General features: G+C 39.5%; 1 protein-coding gene across 1 annotated transcript in view; it reads right to left on the bottom strand.

Moving 5' to 3' along the window:
- The window catches only part of PLG (plasminogen), a 56301-nt gene that overhangs the window by 8693 nt on the left and 27997 nt on the right, over positions 1-19611 (bottom strand). Inside the window, exons 10-14 of the mRNA XM_072141312.1 lie at positions 18874-19039; positions 13989-14164; positions 12776-12924; positions 11432-11528; positions 637-757 (exon numbers count right to left, since the gene is read on the bottom strand). Of these exons, the coding sequence (XP_071997413.1) occupies positions 637-757; positions 11432-11528; positions 12776-12924; positions 13989-14164; positions 18874-19039 (709 nt within the window). The remainder of the gene's footprint in view (positions 1-636; positions 758-11431; positions 11529-12775; positions 12925-13988; positions 14165-18873; positions 19040-19611) is intronic.

The raw sequence follows: 19611 nt of genomic DNA, 5'->3' as shown, positions 1-19611 counted from the left end.
TGAAGAGGAGAACACCGAAGGACCAGAAAAGAATCTGAAGCAAGAAGAGGACCTACAGGGGGCTTCGGGAAGGTGTTAATTTTTTTTTATTAAAAGCTTGGCATACTCGGGGCAGAGGCTGGCAGGCTATATACTCCAAGATGGCGGCCACCCGACCCTAAAGTCAGAAGTTACACCAGGACTGATAAGAGACAGGTTAGACTTATGTCTGTGAAATGCTCTATTTTTGTTACTAAGAGTGAATTAGAGATTGTGTTATTTTAATTTCCTGAGTTCATATAAGAAACTTGTCTTCCTTTGAATACCCCTTTAATGGAACTTTGTTGTAATACCACAAACTACCAATTGCTTAAGTAGGTTCTTGGGTATTTTGACTACATATAACATAGTCTTCTACCAAACTAAAACAAAACTAAAATGCTGTTGATATTTCTTGGTCTTTTAAATATTGACCATCAGAAATGGAAGACTGGAAAGGAAAGGCAAAATGAATGTACCACTACAGATGAAACAATAAAAGATGTGTGCATTTTGTATGTTCTGTTTACACTTTCAACTATAAGTAAAAAAAAAATATTGGTCACATCATTTCATGTAATCTGTCACCTTAAAGCAACTAGAAATATAGAGACATACCTAGTTCGAAGGCTGATCTGCCATGGCCAAGAATGTTGATTTGCTTCACACCCCCCTACAATTCTTCCAGGACAATTTCTTTGCTTTCTTTTTGGTTTTCCACATTCAATATCTGTTGAAACTTCATGGACAAATTTTAATCAGACAAACCATGAAATAACCATACCAAAGAATTATATTATGTATAGGGACAGAAGAACCACAATGCCCAGACTGCTTGATAACTCTGCACCTAGTGACCTTAAAACTGGTTGCTATAGAATTCCTATGCTAAATAGGTTTTGCAAGATTGCTTAACAGATCAACTATCCTTAAGATAAGTTAGCAATTTCAGATTGGCAGTGGACCAACACCTGGCACCCCTTCTGAATAGCTCTATTGAAGTAGCTGCAGTGTTCTAGTGATTGACAAACTTCACAGGCCAGCAATGTAACATTTTTTTGTCACATGTACTGATCTCTCACTAAGAAAAGCTTATATAGTACCCTTTGCAATGCTGAATTTACTTATGTGTGGGTTGGGAGATCGTCAACTAACTGTAAAGCACCAATACAATATTTTTTTTACAAATCAGTAGCTCTTGGGATGTAGAACAACTCTGCCTATTATATTATAATGCTTTATTATAATATTATTATGTGCAGAAGCTTTTGCTGCCATCCTCCTCAGTTTAGCCTGGCTCTGCAGTAGCTGTGTCTCCTAGAGTTCTTTACAGATACTGTTTTACAGTGGGGAGGGGCTGCTTCTTCTTACTCACTTGTGCCAGAGGAGTCAAAAATAATGTGATGGCTTCAGTGTGTAGCTGATTGGAAAGCTGCGTCTGCTGCTGCCTCTGCAACCCCCTCCATGTATGAATCTCACTAGCTTTACAGCTAAATTAGTTAACGAGAAAACACAAAACAGCATGGGAACTGTGGGCAGCCTAAATTCGACTTAGATTTAGGGCAGATATAGGAAAAGGTTAGTCTCTGTTCACTTCTCTGTGGCTCAGAAATGCCATATCTTTGGAAAGATAAATAATGAGCAGCACAATATAGTCACTGCTCTGTCTGTTTTTATACGTGGAATCATACATATATGACAATTTGGTAAAAATCTTTATGACATCAGACTCATGTTTTAACATATTTCAAATAATACCTAACCTTAAATCACATCAATCACTAGTCCAAGAGCAATACACAAGGATTCGTAATTTTATGACTTGTATTTTGGATTTACTAGCAGTTTTTCCCACTTGTGAATGTCAGTCATCTCTAATCTGCTAAGAGGAGACCTAGCTACTCCAGTTCCTAGTCCTCCCTTATTCATAGTTCTTCTATGCAAGATGCCAGCTCACTGAAATTCAGCAGGCCTTTGAAGAAGCATGGAACTTAATAGAGATTTAGAAATTAAACCCAATTTTATCGGGGGGGGGGGGGGGGGGGGAGGGGCAAGATAGTAGTTTTTTAGTATTCACTTGTACTGTTTTACTGTTTGTACTGTTCTCAGTCCATAGAACATACATGAACAATTCTAAGTATTAACTATACACTGTGGTTTTCATAAGTATATTTATGTCATTATATCCCTATCACAATGAATAATGAATATCAAAATTTTAGGATTTACCATGCCCACTGTTCCCTTGAATACTAGTCCATGTAGACTAGTGTACAGGTCATTGGGTCTTTTGAACTAAATAAAATCCATTTTAATGCTTTCCTTTTAACGTAGAGATGTAGGCTTGCTAAATAAACAATTCCTTGTCAGTAGTACAATCCTCAACATAAAATACAGCAGAACAATACAAACTAGGGGAGTAACAATCACAGTCACATGGAGTGCGACCACGACTGGGCCCGGCCCTGGAAAGGACCAAAGACGAAGGTAAAGAAAAGGACAATCTATTCAATGTGTGTCCTTGAGACACACATGGAATTGATTCAGTGACACAGACAGTTAGCCCTCTGCTTTTGCTCACTGAATGGCGCCATGTCATACAGTGTGCACAGGCAGAGACAAATATGCAGGGAGCGCTAGAATTACCAGGTAGGTAAGGAGTGAGTTTTTATTCAGGCCTATTGCCATAATTCTAGAGGTTAGAAAAACCAGCTATATAATCAACCCATTTCAAATCTGCACCCCTCAAACCATCAGAAACAGCTTTTAGGAAGATTGTTAACCCCTTGAGATCTTCATAGTAATTGAATCAAAATGGAGGTGAAATTTAGAATGGTCACATTTTGACGGTTATACGTTCATTTATCCCCAATTTTATGCATTTCTGAAAAATAAAAAGAGAAACCCCACCATAGAATTTGTTCTACAACCCCCTCATGTGGCCGTTACTTGTTTTATGGGCGCACAGAGAGACGCAGAAGGGAAGGAATACCCTGCAGCTCCCAGGATTTTAGTTTCCTTGTTGGCCCCTTTTGTAGGCTACAACATTTTCGCTTTTTCGTTATATAGGCCTTGTGACAGCATTTTTTTTGCAGGATGAGATACTAAGTGCTAAGTCACCGCGTTCAGCACCCAATATATTGGACGCTGTGTGGGAGGGGGTTAGCGACCAAGCTATTTGTCTTATTTTTGGTCACTACAAATACAACAATAACAAATATATATATTTTTTAGATAACTTTTTGCAACTTCACTTTCCATGAACCTTAAGGTTCATAAAGCTTTTTTAACCATTTTTAATATAATATTTTGTGTAATGGATGATTTTAAAAGGTCAATTTAGGTGTTTTCCTTTTCTTATTTTAATATTTCTTGTAGTACCAGGTAAATACTATTACAGTTTTCTGACCTGGGTTGGTATGAGAGTGGAAAATACCAAAATGTTTGCTCTACTTTTTATTTTTAAGATGGTAGAGTTTTTTTGTTTACTGCCAATTTTTTTTATTACTACAGGCAGTCCCCGGGTTACATACAAGATAGGGTCTGTAGGTTTGTTCTTAAGTTGAGTTTTTATGTAAGTCGGTACTGTATATTTTATCACTGTAATCCCAGCCAGAACTTTTTTGGTCTCTGTGACAATTGGATTTTAAAAATGTTGGGTTGTCATAAGAATCAATATTAACACTAAAGCTTCATTACAGACACCTGTGATAACTGTTATAGCTGTTTATTGTAGCTTAGGACTAAAGTAAAATAAATTACCAATATCCAGAGGTCCGTTTGTAACTATGGGTCGTATGTAAGTCGAGTGTTCTTAAGTAGGGGACCGCCTGTATTTCAAAAAACTTTTTTTGTGTTTCTTTTTTATAAAACTTACATTTTTTTTATTATGTTTTTAATTTGTCCCACAAGGGGATAATGACATGTACATTACTTGTGTAGCGTAGTGTATTATAATGTCAGTCACTGACAGGTATTCTATTAGCTTCTGAAATGGCCAAATAGAAAGTAAGTACATTCAGCCCTATGGTCCCTCAGAGATCCCTCGGTTGCCATGGGACATCATGTGAAAAGTTCTTCCTTTGCCTCCTGTTGAACTCTATTGCCAAAGCAGAGGAAACAGGTTATTCAGGGCTCTGAAGGCTTAGGAGTTCTCCCAGCTTCTATGTGCGAAGCAATGATAATTTTGCTTCCAAAACCAGCCAAGGATCTTAAACAACCGGACTGTTGCTCCTAGTGGACGTCAAAATTAGTCAAGTTTTGGCTAATAGATTATCAGGGTTAGTCACTTCCTTGTTCCACTTATACCAAATAGGCTTTATGCCAGACAGATCTACTGCTCTGGATATACTTAGTTTATACTTAAATGTCCAATCAGAGGAGGTGGGAGGGGGGGATCGTTCTGTCCTCTCAAGTGACGCTGCCAAAGCCTTTGACAGCTTAAATGGGAATTTTTATGGGCAGTCCTGGATAAAAAGAGGTACTTTTCGGACTATAAGGCACACTAAAAATCCTTTAATTTTCTCAGAAATCAAAGGTGCGTCACCTGCTGCTCATTCAGCCTTATAATCAGGTACGCCTTATAATCCAGTGCGCCTTATATATGAACCTAGACATTTTAGCAGGCATTTATTGATGGTGCGCCTTATACTCCGGTGCGCCTTATAGTCTGAAAAATACTGTAAATGGGTGTGTATCAGATGAGTTTGCACTGGAAACGGGTACAAGGCAGGGGTGCCCTTTATCCCAGTATTTGTTCGCAATAGCTATAGAACCTTTGGCAGCCGTTATAAGGGCATCTGCGGAGATTGTAGTGTTCCCAGGGAAGGGAGAAGTAAAATGTCTGTCTCTGTACGCAAATGACATGTTGATATATATGGGTGACACAAATAGGTCACTTTAAAAGGTAATGTCACTCATACAAGAATTTGGTACATACTCTGGCTTTGCAATTAACTGGGACAAGTCGGTTTTGTTACCGATAACACCCAATCATACTATTACTACCTCAGTAGAAGCACCACTGCAAGTGGTGAATTAGTTTAATCACTTAGAGGTAGAGCTGACCTCAAATCCAAGGGTTTATGTTAAAGACTATTTAGAGCTGTTGTTATTCAAATTTGCAACTAAAATTAAAGTATGGTGCAAACTCCCACTGTCCCCAATCGGGAGGGGTAATCTTATCAAAAGGGTGTTGATGCCTCAGCTGCTTTACATAGTTCACAATTTTCGCCAGTTTGGTTGTCGCAGAAATATTTTTGCAGGATTAAAGTGTTATTTAGGAGGTTAATCTGGAAAGGGCAGCATGCTAGTATGGAATTATGAGCAGTACACCAACACTATCTCTCAGGAATAAGGTATGGCAAAAGGCCAAGGAGATTATAGGCATTCCTATAGGCAAGTTTACTTCAGACACTCCAATCTGGCGAAATCCAGCCTTGCCAGAAATATTCCGGTTGGAAGGGTTTACTTCATGGGAAGCGAAAGGGGTTAAAACATTAAAACACCTGTGCTTGGAGGGCAGCTGCAAAGCTTTTGATCAGTTACAAGCAGAATTTCAATTGCCACATGCCTGGTTTTACCAGTATCTACAACTTTACCACGTGTTTAATACACAAGTCAGTGAGGAATCTATCAAAGTGGGCTCCAGCGGGGCGTTGAATAGGATAGCAAATTCCACCAAAGGGTTAATCTCCTATTCTAATACTGTATTTCTTAATGATTCCGTTAAAGATACTCTGCTAAAATGCCTTGCTAAATGGAAAAGAGACCTTGGTCCTATCACAGAAGAACAATGGACTGAAGCTCTAGAGCTGCTACCAATTCTTTCCCCTAGCGAAGCACGCAGGATGTCGCATTTGCTACTTTTGCACAGGGCATATAAGTCTCCCCAGCTGCTATATCAAATAGGTGTCAGACCTAACTGAGTGTCCTAGGTGTGGAACAGAGGAAGCTGGAATACTCCACATGATGCGGGAATGTAGAGAACTAGAATCCTTATGGAAGGCTGTCCTATATATTATACGTACAGTCTAATCAATCACTGTTGAAGTGACTCCATTGGCATGTATTTTGGGGGTGTTAAAATTCCATAATTTGACAGAACCCACTAATGTAGCAATCTCTGTATCAAGCCAGAAAGGTCATAGCTGCTCACTGGATAAGGCCCCGGGCCTCCAGACCAAAAGGTTTATGTGGACCGCATGAATGCGGTTATACGGTTAGAATATGGTACATATGTAAAGAGGAACTGTATCCCAAAATTTGAGAATATGGGGAAGATGGTTTGATACTCCTGGTTTACCTTAGGCTGCCCTGGTTAGAATTATGGGTGGGGGAAGGGGTTCTAAAGGGGTGTTGTAGGGATTGTATTTGTAATAAATATGTGTTAAAATGCAGAGAATTGCACTGGGAAAATCTTGTATTATTTTCATGGTACTGTACATTTGCAGAAATGTATGTGTTTACTGCCTGCGGCAGTTAAAAAACCTCAATAAAAATTATCTGATTTAAAAAACAAAGTAGAGTCAGGGGAGTCTTGATTGAGAATGGTGTGCACAGTCTGTTATAAAGGGAAAGATGCAAGCAACAGCTCAGTGTCAATGCTGATTGGTGGAGCGTCTCTCTGCTCTTCCAATGCACTGTTCAGAGCAAAGCCCGGGCAGAGAGAGCCATAGAAGCCTTGCCCACACACAGGACCAGTGATGGGATTTCCGGCTCTTTATAGTAAGCTGCATCATTCGGCTCATCAGACTAATACCACCTGAAGGCTCCATATTTTTTCTCTTATGAAACCTTTGAAGATGGTTAGCGACCCATTTTCACCCCACTTTAACCTCTGTTAAATTGTAGCTACCTATAAAGTGGCAGGGTAAGGGAGCCATTGGTTCTCAATAAGAGCCGATTCCTGTCATTCATATGAGAACCATCATTTTTGTGACACATCACTATACAGGACATCAGTTCATTGTACCAGTGCTCCTTGTTATTATTTCCCCCACTCATTTTACTATGACATGCTTATTTCTTACCCCCCTTTCCCACCCCTTTCTCCTTTCCTATAACCAATTGTCACCACAGAAGTTCTTACTATATTTTATCCATACTGTAATAAAATACAGAGTCATGAATTACTTGCTTCTGCATGAAACCTATTTTGTTGACCTCAGCTGTCAATGAAACAGCCTGTTGGCATTTGAAGTTCTATAATACCTGCAAAATAAGCTGTGAGATGCTATCTAAGATGGAATCTAAGATGCTAGCACTTAGTTTTACCCATATTAGTCTTACTTTTATTTCACACGGTCTATGAGAACCGTGCAGATCAATTATTACGATTAGCCTACAAATCATGGTGATAATTGGAAGTGGGCTTTTAATAGGGGGAGTAATTGTAACCGTACTTGAAATAATTTTTTAATCATTTGTGTGGGGGAATGTGATGAATATTTTTCTAATATACTTCATTAACAAATTCTGCAAGTCAATATTTGCAGTGTTGACCCTTCTTCTGCTCTCAATCAACTTCTAGACCAAATCCTGACTGATAGCAGTCCATTCTTGCACAATCAATGCTTGCATCTTGTCACAATTTGTTGGTTTTTGTTTTTCCACCCGTCTTTTGATGATTGACCACAAGTTCTCAATGGGATTAAGATCTGGGGAGTTTCCAGGCAATGGACCCAAAATCTCTATGTTTTGTTCCCTGAACCATTTAGTTATCACCTTTGCTTTATGGCAAGGTGCTCCATCATGCTGGAAAAGGCATTGTTGATCACAAACTGCCCTTGGATGGTTGGGAGAAGTTGCTCTTGGAGGACATTCTGGTACCATTCTTTATTCATGGATGTGTTTTTAGGCAAGACTGTGAGAGAGCCGATTCCCTTGGCTGAGAAGCAACCCCACACATGAATGGTTGCAGGATGCTTTACAGTTGGCATGAGACAAGACTGGTGGTATCGCTCACCTTGTCTTCTCCAAACAAGCTGTTTTCCAGATGTTCCAAACAATCGGAAAGGGGATTCATCAGAGAAAATGACTTTACCCCAGTCCTCAGCAGTCCACTCCCTGTACCTCTTGCAGAATATCAGTGTGTCCCTGATGTTTTTTCTGGAGAGAAGTGGCTTCTTTGCTGCCCTCCTTGACACTAGGCCTTGAATTCCTTGATGATGCAATAGATTGTTGACTGAGGTGCAATCTTTCTAGCTGTGATACTCTTTCCCTGTTAGGCCAGTTTTGTGCAGTGCAATGATGACTGCACATGTTTCTTTAGAGATAACCATGTTAACAGAAGAGAAACAATGATGCCAAGAACCAGCCTCCTTTTAAACTGTCCAGTGGTGTGATTTTTACTTAATCATGGCAGATTGATCTCCAGACCTGTCCTCATCAACACCCACACCTGTGTTACTGGAACAATCACTGAAGCAATGTTAGCTGCTCCTTTTAAGGCAGGCCTGCAATGAAGTTGAAATGTGTTTTGGGGGAAAAAGTTCATTTTTTAGGCAAATATTGACTTTGCAATTAATTGCTGTTGAGCTGATCACTCTTTATAACATTCTGGAGTATATGCAAATTGCCATTATAAAACCTGATGCAGTAGACTTTGTAAAAATTTACATTTGTATCATTCTCAAAAATTATGACCATGACTGTACTCCCTCCCATAGAGATCTGTAATCCATCCGTATGTTTCTATGGATCCTGCATGAGCTCACATCTTAAGCTTCCATGACCTTTAAATCCCCTTCAAAGGAAATGTATCATCAGAATAAAACTACTTTTTTCATTTATAAAATCATACATCTCCTTCCAGGCTTGCCCTTTGGAACGCTTTGTGCGGTCCACAGGTGTTCATGCATTTGTGGGCTCGCTCCTTGGAGCGCATTGTGCATTCCACAGAGAATTACGTAGTCCCAGCTGTGTCGCTCTCTTGCTGGAAGTACGCGCAGGTGTTGAACCAATCCAGAGTTCGATCCATAAACGGGAAGTCCCCGAGTTGTGTCCAAGATAGGTTCTGAAGGTTTGTCCTTAAGTTGTATTTGTATGTAAGGCAGAACTGTATATTGTAACTGCAGCCAAAATGTCTCTGGTGACATATAGATTTTAAAACTTTTGGTTTGTCATAGGAAACAGGATAAACAATTAATCTTAATTGCAGGCACCTTTGATAACTCCTACAGCTGATCATTGTAGCCTGGGACTAAAGTACAGTAAATTAGCAACATCAAGAGGGACGTTTGTAACTAGGAGTCGTCTGTAAGTTTGGTCCTCCCGCTCGGTCCTCTCGCTCACCGGCCAGCACATTCACCTGCACTTTCCCAGCCCAAAGTACAGGGCCCTGCATCTTACCGCTTTCCTTCCCACCCTCAACATGCTCTCTCCCCTCCCCCCCCCCCCAGCCGGACGACACAGCCCGCCAATCTTGAAGAAGGCGAACCCTGTCTACCAGGACCAAAAAAGTAAGTAACTTTACCTGTTTTTCTGCATATATATAAATATGAATGTATATGGTGTATATTTGCTGTATGTTTGTGTATATTTTCTGTATGTATGTGTATATGCTACATATGCAGTGCGTGTATATGCTGCAAATAATGTTTGTATATGTTTTTATGCTGTATCTATGTGTATGTACAGTGTGAATATGCTGTATATACTCTTTGTATATGTGTATATGCTGTATGTATGCACAGTATGTGTGTAGATACTGTATATATTCTGTATGTATACGCAGTATTGGCGGCGTAGAAGCCCTGAAATTATCGAAAATGCTAGCTTATAGCTTGCCTTTGCTGATGAGGAGTGGGCCGGCACGGGGCATTCCTGTCTCAGAACCTGCGCTATGCCTGAAGCTTGTAAACTTTTACATGTAAAAATTTGCCGGCTCCGTTTATTTCTATGCCAGGTCCTTGCCAGGACCCCGTCTCTTGATGTAGACAGCGGCAGAGCTGTCATACGCTGCAGAACGAGTACTGGCATATGGTAAATGAGCCTCTATATGTGTATATGGTGTGTTTTATTCTGCATGTATGTGTATAAACAGTGAGTGTATACTGTATGTATTAGTACATAATATATATACACTATATGTATATAATGTGTATGTATTATACAGTAGGTGTGCAAATTCAATGTTTATCTACGGTATGTGTGTATAAATGTATGGATGTGTAAATACTGTGTATGTGTGTGTATATTCTGTATGAGTTTGTATATACTGCATGTATTGGTGTATAAATGTACTTATGAGTATATAAATGTGTGCGTATAAGTGTATACAAGTATATAAATATAAGTATATAATATAAAAGTGTGTACATGAGTGCGTAAGTGAGTGTGATAGTATAAATGTGTTTGTACCGATATGTATAATTTTTTTATGGGGAAGGGGGGTCCCATGCATAAATCTGCTGTGGGGCCCAAGCTCTCCGAGTTACGCCCCTGGATAGTATTCTCACTATTGGACATATTTGATTGGTATATCTGTTAGGCTTTTATGACACTAGTTTATATGGAAGATAAATACATAGATAGTTATATTATTGTTGTTATTCATAATTCTTTAGTCCATTATATACAGTGGGTGTACCCTATATATATGATAAAATGTTTGTACTCAGAGGGGATGTTTTTTAGTGATACACATTTTTGCGTACGCTTTAATTGATTTCATCATTTGCACTACTGATAAAGATTGTTATTATTTGACACAAAGCAAATCTGTTTTTTCTTATATTCTATCATTATTTGATGTGCGGGCCATCTGAATATAGCTATTAAGCATCTCTACTTTGGGTATATACTTTATTAATAATATCATTTGTTATTATATAATTCTACCATTTTTTGAGGAGGATTTTTACAGTGTTCTTTACAGTGATCTCCCACTCTGGTTAACTAAAGCATCCTTAAGCTGTGTACCATGTCAACATGTTCTACAGTAAGTTAGGGAGGGGAACCTACCCTCTCTCCTATGTGAAGCACACAATAGGAACCTTCCAATAGCTAGTAAATACTGCAGTGCCATACCCTGAGAACACGGACCAAGCTTACAGAGGCCTGGGGCTCTGCTTCTTCCCCGGACTGTTCCTCCCAAGCCAAAGGCTGGTTGTAACTGCCAGACTTCATGTGGCAGTCATCGCCTCCTAGTCCCGCCCCCTCATGAAGACGCCGGACCGCAGTAAGCTTGGTCCGGCATTCTCAGGGTATGACACTACAGCGTTTGCTAGCTTTATCGGAAGGTTCCAATAAAGCTAGATGTTTAACACTGCTACATCTGGGGTAGCGCTAGGAGCTGCTTACTATATCAAGCAGCTCCAAGAGCATTTTTTAGGGTGACAAGTCCTCTTTAAGGCTCCCTCTAGTGACAAATAAAAAAATAATAATACACAGTAGTGTACATAATATTTACCACAAGCTGGAATGTCGCAATAATCCCAAGTTAATGTTCCAGGTACATTTACAAAGCACCAAGGGCCATTGATATCTCCATCAGGGTTTCTGCAGTACTGTATATGAACAGGACAAAAACACAATAACTTTTAAAATTTGTGGCACGTGATAACAATAGTTTTTATAGATTGTCAGTATTAAAAGCATAAATGTATACACACATCCCTTTTTGAAAGCATGTCAACAAATAAAAGTAGTTAAAAGGGTTTGTAAAACCCCTGTCTATGAATCCTACACAATTATACAGATATAAATAGGCATACTAACTGAGGACCCCCTTTTTGAATATAGAATTTTACTGTAAGGCTGCATTCCCACGACTGTTGGGGGACGTATATATGGCCGCACGCTTGCGGTCATAAATACGCCCCCCATAGGCTGGCAATGGGCGCACTGAGTCGTACACGGGGGAAAAGATAGGACATGCCCTATCTTTTTCTGTGTTACGGCGTCGTGCACCGTGTATCTCTATGGTAAGGGGAGTGGTCAACCATGGGGCCGGCGGACATATGTTCGTGTAAATGCAGCCTAAGAGGCACCTTTTCAGGTGTTTCAGGCTGTTTTTGTATTGAATAAACAACGATTTGGTGTACCCTCAATAGACAATGGGGGTAATTTACTAAGGGCCCGATTCGCGTTTTCCCTACGTGTTACCCGAATATTTCCGATTTGCGCTGATTTTCCCTGAATTGCCCTAGTGTTTTGGGCACGCTTTCGGATTGTGGCGCATCGGCGCCGGCATGCACGTGACGGAAATGGGGGGGCGTGGCTGAACGAAAACCCAACGGATTCGAGAGAAACCCACCGCATTTAGAAAAAAAAAAAGTGTCACTGGACACACGCTTACCTTCACCAGGTATAGGATCGTGAACTCCGGCGGACCTCTGCAGACTTCAGCGCAGCAGTGACGTCTGGTGGACGTCGGAGGAACTGCCTAAGTGAATTGCCGGAAGACCCGAATCCACCAAGGAGAACGCGCGACATGATCACAAATGGACCAGGTAAGTAAATCTGCCCCATTATATCAGGTACACCTATATCTTAGTGTCAACCACCATAGCATCAGATTAGCCAGTTTATTCATTATAATTTAGAAGTAATACATAAGAAATAAGAATGAAATGTTTTTACTGTTTACTAATAGATTTGCAGGCTTAATAGCGGCTATTTCAAGCAAATGTTACTGTGGCTGATTAAAGAGGAGATATGAACAGAAGAGGAGATATGAACAGAAGACATACAAGCACTAATAAACTAAAAAAAAGTCACTGCAATGTTGTTTCATATAAACTTTTGCTCCTACATTGTTATCCAAACCAGAAAATGGATGGGTTTGTGGAGTAAAGCTTGTATGTGCATGAGGTGTCTGTGAATTCCAAGCTTGACAAGTATGACCTTTCACAGTTACAGATTTTGTGCCACGGTAATCTTGGCCCTTTTCAATAATACAGTCTGGAAGACATAAATACAAGTAATTATTTTTTGAATTATAAATAACATTACAACGCTCCATTATATTTTCATTGCATTGACTGTACATTATACAAAGAAGGCTATATTGACGCCAGGCTGGATAAATTCTCCTCTACATGTTGTTGTTTCATTTAACCCCTTAAGGACGCAAGGTTTCTCGCTCTCCAACTTCAAAAATCCATAACTTTTGCATTTTTCCATGTAGAGACCTGTGTGAGGGCTTATTTTGGGAGTAACACATTTTACTTTCCCATGATGTTGTTATTTATTATTCCATGCCATATACTGGGAAGCAGGAAAAAAATTCCAAATGTGGGAAAATGGAAAAAAAAATGCACGTGGGTAACGTTCTTGTGGGCTTAGTTTTTACGACTTTCACTCTGTGCTCCAAATAACACCTCTACTTTATTCTTTGGTTTGGTGCGATTGCGGTGATACCAAATTTATACAGGTTTTATTGCGTTTTAATACATTTTCAAAAAATAAATGGATGTGTAGAAAAATAAATTTGACATCTTCTGATGCTGATAACTTTTTCATACTTTGGTGTACATTTTTTGAAAAATGAGCCAACATTTTCATTGCTACCATTCTTAGGACTGTGCAAGCACCGACCATGAGTGATAGGGATGGGTCTTTGCTGCAATATGCAGCAAAGCCCATCTCTGTATGAAGAGGGCTCATGCCATAGAGCCAAAGATAGGGGCATCCAAAGTGAAAGTACCCTTGCAACCATGAGAAGAATCATTTTTGAGATTTCACATTAAAGAGGAAATTCTAGAGAGGACATTTCATACCCTATCTGAGGTGGGTTGTAGTTAAGTGGGGTAAAACCTGGTTATAGGTCCGATAGGATAGAAAACTTTTATTTTTGAGCAAGATTAACACTATATCAAGAGAAATGTAAACCATTTTGTTTCTACTCCTATAGAATCCCTTTTTTTATTTTTATTATTATTAGGGTTATTTATACATAAAGTTGGTAATACTGCAGACAACAATATCTTAACCAATCTAAAAGAAAGTACAATTCTTCACTTTACCTGGAATAGATGAGACAATAGTAGGTTTTGTTGTTTGTATAGGCTGTTGGTCTATTTGTGGTGTTTCAGTGCATTTTTTCAAGTTACAATACTCCCATCTCAATCCTGGATCAGTTGTGTAGCACCATGGACCCTTATCGCCATCTGGATTTCTGCAGTAATTTTTTTCAAGACCCCTGCAAACAGTGATATGCAGTTTATATGGTATGCAGTTTATAAATGTAGAACACTTCCATTCTGTTTTATGAATACATTTGAAACAAAGGACACCAGCCTAAGGAAAAGATACTGCAATGGAATCCTATACCTCTAAATAGCACCTACATATAACAACTATATGTAGAGAGCTCTCCATACAGCGCAGGCGCTTGCATCATCGGGTGTCTATGATCCATTGCTACGACAGTGCTACGAGAGTTTTTTGAGACTATAGGGCCTGTCTTTTAACGGATTTGTAACAGTCTTAAAAGCTAATTCAAATCACCCCCTTTCCATATATAGGCAGTCCTGACTTAAAGGGAGCCTGTAATCAGAAATTGGCCTAATAAACCACTACCAGTATGTTGTCAAGCAGCTTCTAGATTATGTTTCTTTCATGACCCAGGGTAGTGCTTCCATCTGGGCATTTACATTTAATTGAATTCATTTGCCATATGTAAACATTTTTTCAATTGGATGTTATTAAAAAAATGTTCCTGTGTGAAGATAATTTCTCATAAATGTGGCCATGCTGTCCCTTAGAAATGAGATAGCTTTCTAGGATACTACCACCTCACATTTAGGCAGCAGTGGCCAGACATGCACTATTAAGCCCTGCCTGACTACATGGATACAGCGATCATTACCACAGGACGGCTGTGGGACATGCAATTACTCCTGGACATTTCATATACAAACACCCTTTGTGTCTTTGTGCAATGACTCCAGCAGAGGCGGTCATATTTCTAAGGGACCATATCACTACATTTATGAGAAATTATCTTCACACGGGTAAATTTCTTTAAATAACATCTAATTGAAGAAATGTTTATATATGGCAGATTAATGCAATTGAATGTGAATGCGGCGACGAGAATACCCCTTTAACACTGAAGTCAAGCTCTTCCCGCCTCTGAACACCCCCTCATGCACCAGACTTTAGGAGATCAGGTCAATGTTGTTCCTAGCTGAAGATCCATCAATTACAGTGAAGTGAGCGTTCTAAGGCAGGGAAAGCTTGGCTTCAGTGTTAAACTCTCTGCCTATTTCAGTTCTTAAAACAATTTACTTCTCATTTCAAAGTTGATTTTCTGGATGATGCCACCACACCAGGTCATGAAACAAACATGATCTAGAAGCTGCTTAGCTGCTTGCCAACATACTGCTAGTGGTTTATTAGGCCAATTTCTGATGACAGGTTTTCTTTAACGACATTTGACTTACAGATGATCCCTAATTACAAACGGACCTCTCTGTCCACTGTGACCTACAGTGAAGCTCTCTAGATGCTTTACTTTAGTCTCAGGCTGCAATGATCAGCTGTAAGGTGTCTGTCATGAAGTTTTATTGATAATCCTTGTTCTCATAACAGCAAAAAATTGTGATATTTTTTTGTCTGGAACTACAATCATAAATTATACCAGTTCCGACTTACATACAAATTCAACTTAAGAACAGACCTGTATTGGAAATAAAAATAAATAAACATAATTAAAACCATGCTAAGCATCGCTGTGTCACAGAAGTCCTGAATCAAAATAAAAAAAACTATTATTTACATCCATAAAGCTTTTAAAGAAAAATAGAAAGGGGCAAATTTACTAAGGGTCGCACCCACACTTTTGTCGGACTGTGCACTTTTTTCAGGGCTAAAACAGCTTGCACAGGTATTTAATAAGTGTCTGTCCTGGGATTGAGACCCATTTTTAGCACTCCCCCAGTCCAAACACAGCATAGTACATACACTGCCAAAGTGTTTTTGTATTAAAAATTGGTTTTACAGAAAAAAATAAATGTTATATTGTACCTTTCATTAGCATCTCCTGTGTTGCCCACTGGGAGGGGCTGGAAAGGAGCAGTTTCCCCCCACCCTTGGGAAACATGTGACCTTTTCATATATATGAATAACTCCCCACACTCGAGATTGGCTGTAGAGGAGCAGGGGGCCAAGTGATGGGTGTTTTCATATATTTGAAAAGGTCACATGGAGTAGCTGTTTCCCAAGGGTGGGGGGGACTCCTTTCCAGCCCTTCCCAGTGGGCAACATTCCCTCACTAATGAACTGCTCAGCAGCCTCTCACAAAGGGCCCCTCATTACATGATACTCAATACTGATACAATATACAAGAAAAGAAAAACGCATTATCTGAATTCAAAATGTTTAAGATGTGGTCATCATAATGTGGTTATTTGGGGCATTTACATCGAGTTTAGAAATGCAATGCAAACACCCAGTTAATTGCTAGCACTTGCGATCATGGGCTGAGCACTCTCTTTATAGCTGTTAAGTCTTTGATGCATATTGCAGCGAAGACTTACTGGCAACACCCACGATCAGTGCTAGCACGGTCGCGGGTGTTATCCTGCCAATCGCCGGTGGCTTAAAAAGTAATGGCGGTGCAGCCATCTTGCCGAACGTCATCGCTCCCTGTGACTTCATTGGGGAGTGGCTATCCGTTGCTATGACAGCTGTATCGTTTTAACCCATTCATTATAATGTTCTAATTGCACACTGTAATGAATGAGGAGGAAAATCCCCATATACTGCCATACCGTAGTATTAAAGGTTAAAGTACCCTAGGGCAGTGGTGGCGAACCTATGGCACTGGTGCCAGAGGTGGCACTCTGAGCCCTCTCAGTGGACACTTTGGCTGTTGCCCCAGGACAGAATTAACCAGATAGGAGATTAAGGGATCCTCGTGCAGGCCCAGGTAGCCCAGGACGTGACATGCTGAGCGTTATTTTAAAGTGAAGCATCCGGGTCTACCTGAGACTGCAGGGAGAGAAGGTACAGACAGGGTCAGATTATCATCGAAGCTCGTAACGTTGAAGACTGTGGTATAGCATGGAGCAAAAAGATTGCAATAAGTTACTGTCTAAATTGCTGTGTTGGCACTTTGCGATAAATGAGTAGGTTTGGATTGCAGTTTGGGTCCCAAAAAGGTTCGCCATCACTGCCCTATTAAATTATAATTAAAAACATAATAATTCAAATCACCCCCCTTTTCCTAGAAGTCATATAAATATAAATAAACAGTAAAAATCATGAACACTTTGGGGCTTATTAACTAAGGGTGCCGCGGATCACAATTTCATCAGCTTTTAGAGATTTTCGGGATTTGCGCTGCTAGAACAAGTATTTAGAAGGGGAATCCGATGGATTCGGACTGAACCCAGGATTCATCTTTAAAATTGTGTTGCAAGACATGCACTTACATACACCGGTAAGAAGAAGGTGAACTCCGGCTGAAGTGAGCGGGGAAGTGACAGATGCCAAGCACAGTGAAGGACATAAAAACCAAGTCCACAAGAAAACGGCGCAAATGCGATATTTCACCACTGCATTTCACATTTTTTTCCCGCTTCCCAGTACACCGCATGGAATATTAAATACCGTCACTATGAAATGCAATTTGTTACACAGAAAACAAGCCCTCACAGTGTAAAAATAAAAAAGTTATAGATTTTTGAAGGTGGCGAGTGAAAAACGGAATTAAAAAAACAAAAAGGGGCCAGATTGTAAAGGGGTTAAAATGATTCCCTCCCTCTCCTCTGTCCAATATGGCAGGAACCCGTTCTTAGTATTAAAGGGTCAGTATACAGTGAAAGCATACCAGATAGAACCTTGATCTACTTATTCATAGATGATGGTGTCAAACATGTTCATTAAAACATTTATTTGAACATTTATTTGAGCATTACAATTTTTTGGGGACAAACGAAAAACTAATAGTTTTGGGTAAGAATTATTCTCTTCTTCAAGTCCAATATATAAGGTTCTGCAACAGTTAAAATGAAAATAGTAAGTAAGGTGAGTATGTAAGTTTATTTTTTTTTATTGACTCGTGTATAAGCCGAGGTGAGGTTTTTCAGCACATTTATTGTGCTGAAAAACTCGGCTTATACACGAGTATATACAGTATATAAAATCACATCACTGAGTCCCCCACCGATCAGCAAGTAAGGACCTATCTTGATGATAGGGGCTAACTTTCTTGGTGGGGAAACCCCTTTAAAGTACTGAGTTACAATGTGCGTCCTCCAACCCATTTCGAGTATAAGTTGAAAAGTTGTGCTGAAAATCTCAGCTAATGCTTGACTATATATGGTAATTTTTTTAAAAAATTAAGTGCATTGTCTCCAGTGATGTGGTACATAGCATTTTGGTTACTTTGGCACTTGGTGGCTACAGTCACTTAAGTGTGAACAAACAGGAGTAGTGGAGGAGGTAAATACAGGTAGTCCCTGGGTTACGTAAAGGTTCTGTAGGTTTGTTCTTAAGTTGAATTTGTATGTAAGTCGGAACTGTATATTATAAAATTGTAACCTCAGCCAAATATTATTTGGTCTCTGTGAAAATTGGATTTTAAAAATATTGGATTGTCATAAGAACCTGGATTAACAATAAAGCTTATTTGCAGACACCTTTCATAACTCTTATTGCTAATTATTGTAGCCTGGGACTAAAGTACAGTAAATTACCAACATCCAGAGGTCCATTTGTAACTAGGGGTGGTCTGTAAGTCAGGTGTTCTTAAGTAGGGGACCGCTTGTATAAGCTTTTAGTTATTTTTAAGCCCCCCCCCTAGCCTTCTATAAAATAAATATTAATTCCTGGAAAACCCCTTTAATGTTGAATAAACAGAATATATGTATATTATTTCCAAAATGAGAAAACCTTACTCACTTATCTGGAAATTTATCAGGTGTTTTTGAGTGGATGTGCGGCAGCATTGAGTTCCATTCCTGACACAATTTTCCTGAAATAGTCATGTATGTTGTACCTCTGTACGTTTCACCATTTCCCGTGTAACATTCAGAAACTACTGCAGATGTTGTAGGAGCAGGTTTAACTGTAAAACAAAGCAATGAAAAATTACTTTATTTGTATACAACTAATTTATACAATGGTTAATTTTTGGGTATCTGGATGAAACCCAAGTAAAAGGACTTTGCTGCATGAGAGCTGCTTCTTACAAGGAAACCTCAAGGTCGGACGGGAAGGTGCAGATTAAAATATTTATTGTAAAATATTATTACATGTAATGTGGAGATGAGCAAGGCTCGAGTCCCAAGCTGTAACACATAAAATATTAATCGATAAATTCATTTGAACAGTAAATCTCATTCTGTCAGCATGTGTGTGTGTGTGTTTGCCTGCATGCATGTATGTGTGTCTGTCTGCGTGTATCTGCCTGTATGTGTGTGATTGCCTGCATGCATGTATGTATATCAGTCTTCGTGTATCTGTGTTTGCCTACATGCATGTGTGTTGGCATGTAACTGTCTGCCTGCATGCATGTGTCTGTCTGCATGTAGCAGTACCAGTTTCCATGTGCCTCTGCCTATATATTCATCTTTCTGCATGTGGGAATGTATGCTGGTTTATACACTGAAAATATTAATCATATCAAATGTACGTGTG

Source organism: Engystomops pustulosus, chromosome 3 (assembly GCF_040894005.1).
Source record: "Engystomops pustulosus chromosome 3, aEngPut4.maternal, whole genome shotgun sequence".
Taxonomy (NCBI): Eukaryota; Metazoa; Chordata; class Amphibia; order Anura; family Leptodactylidae; genus Engystomops; species Engystomops pustulosus.
Note: the sequence above shows the minus strand (reverse complement) of the source record. Positions and strands in the feature narration are given on the sequence as shown.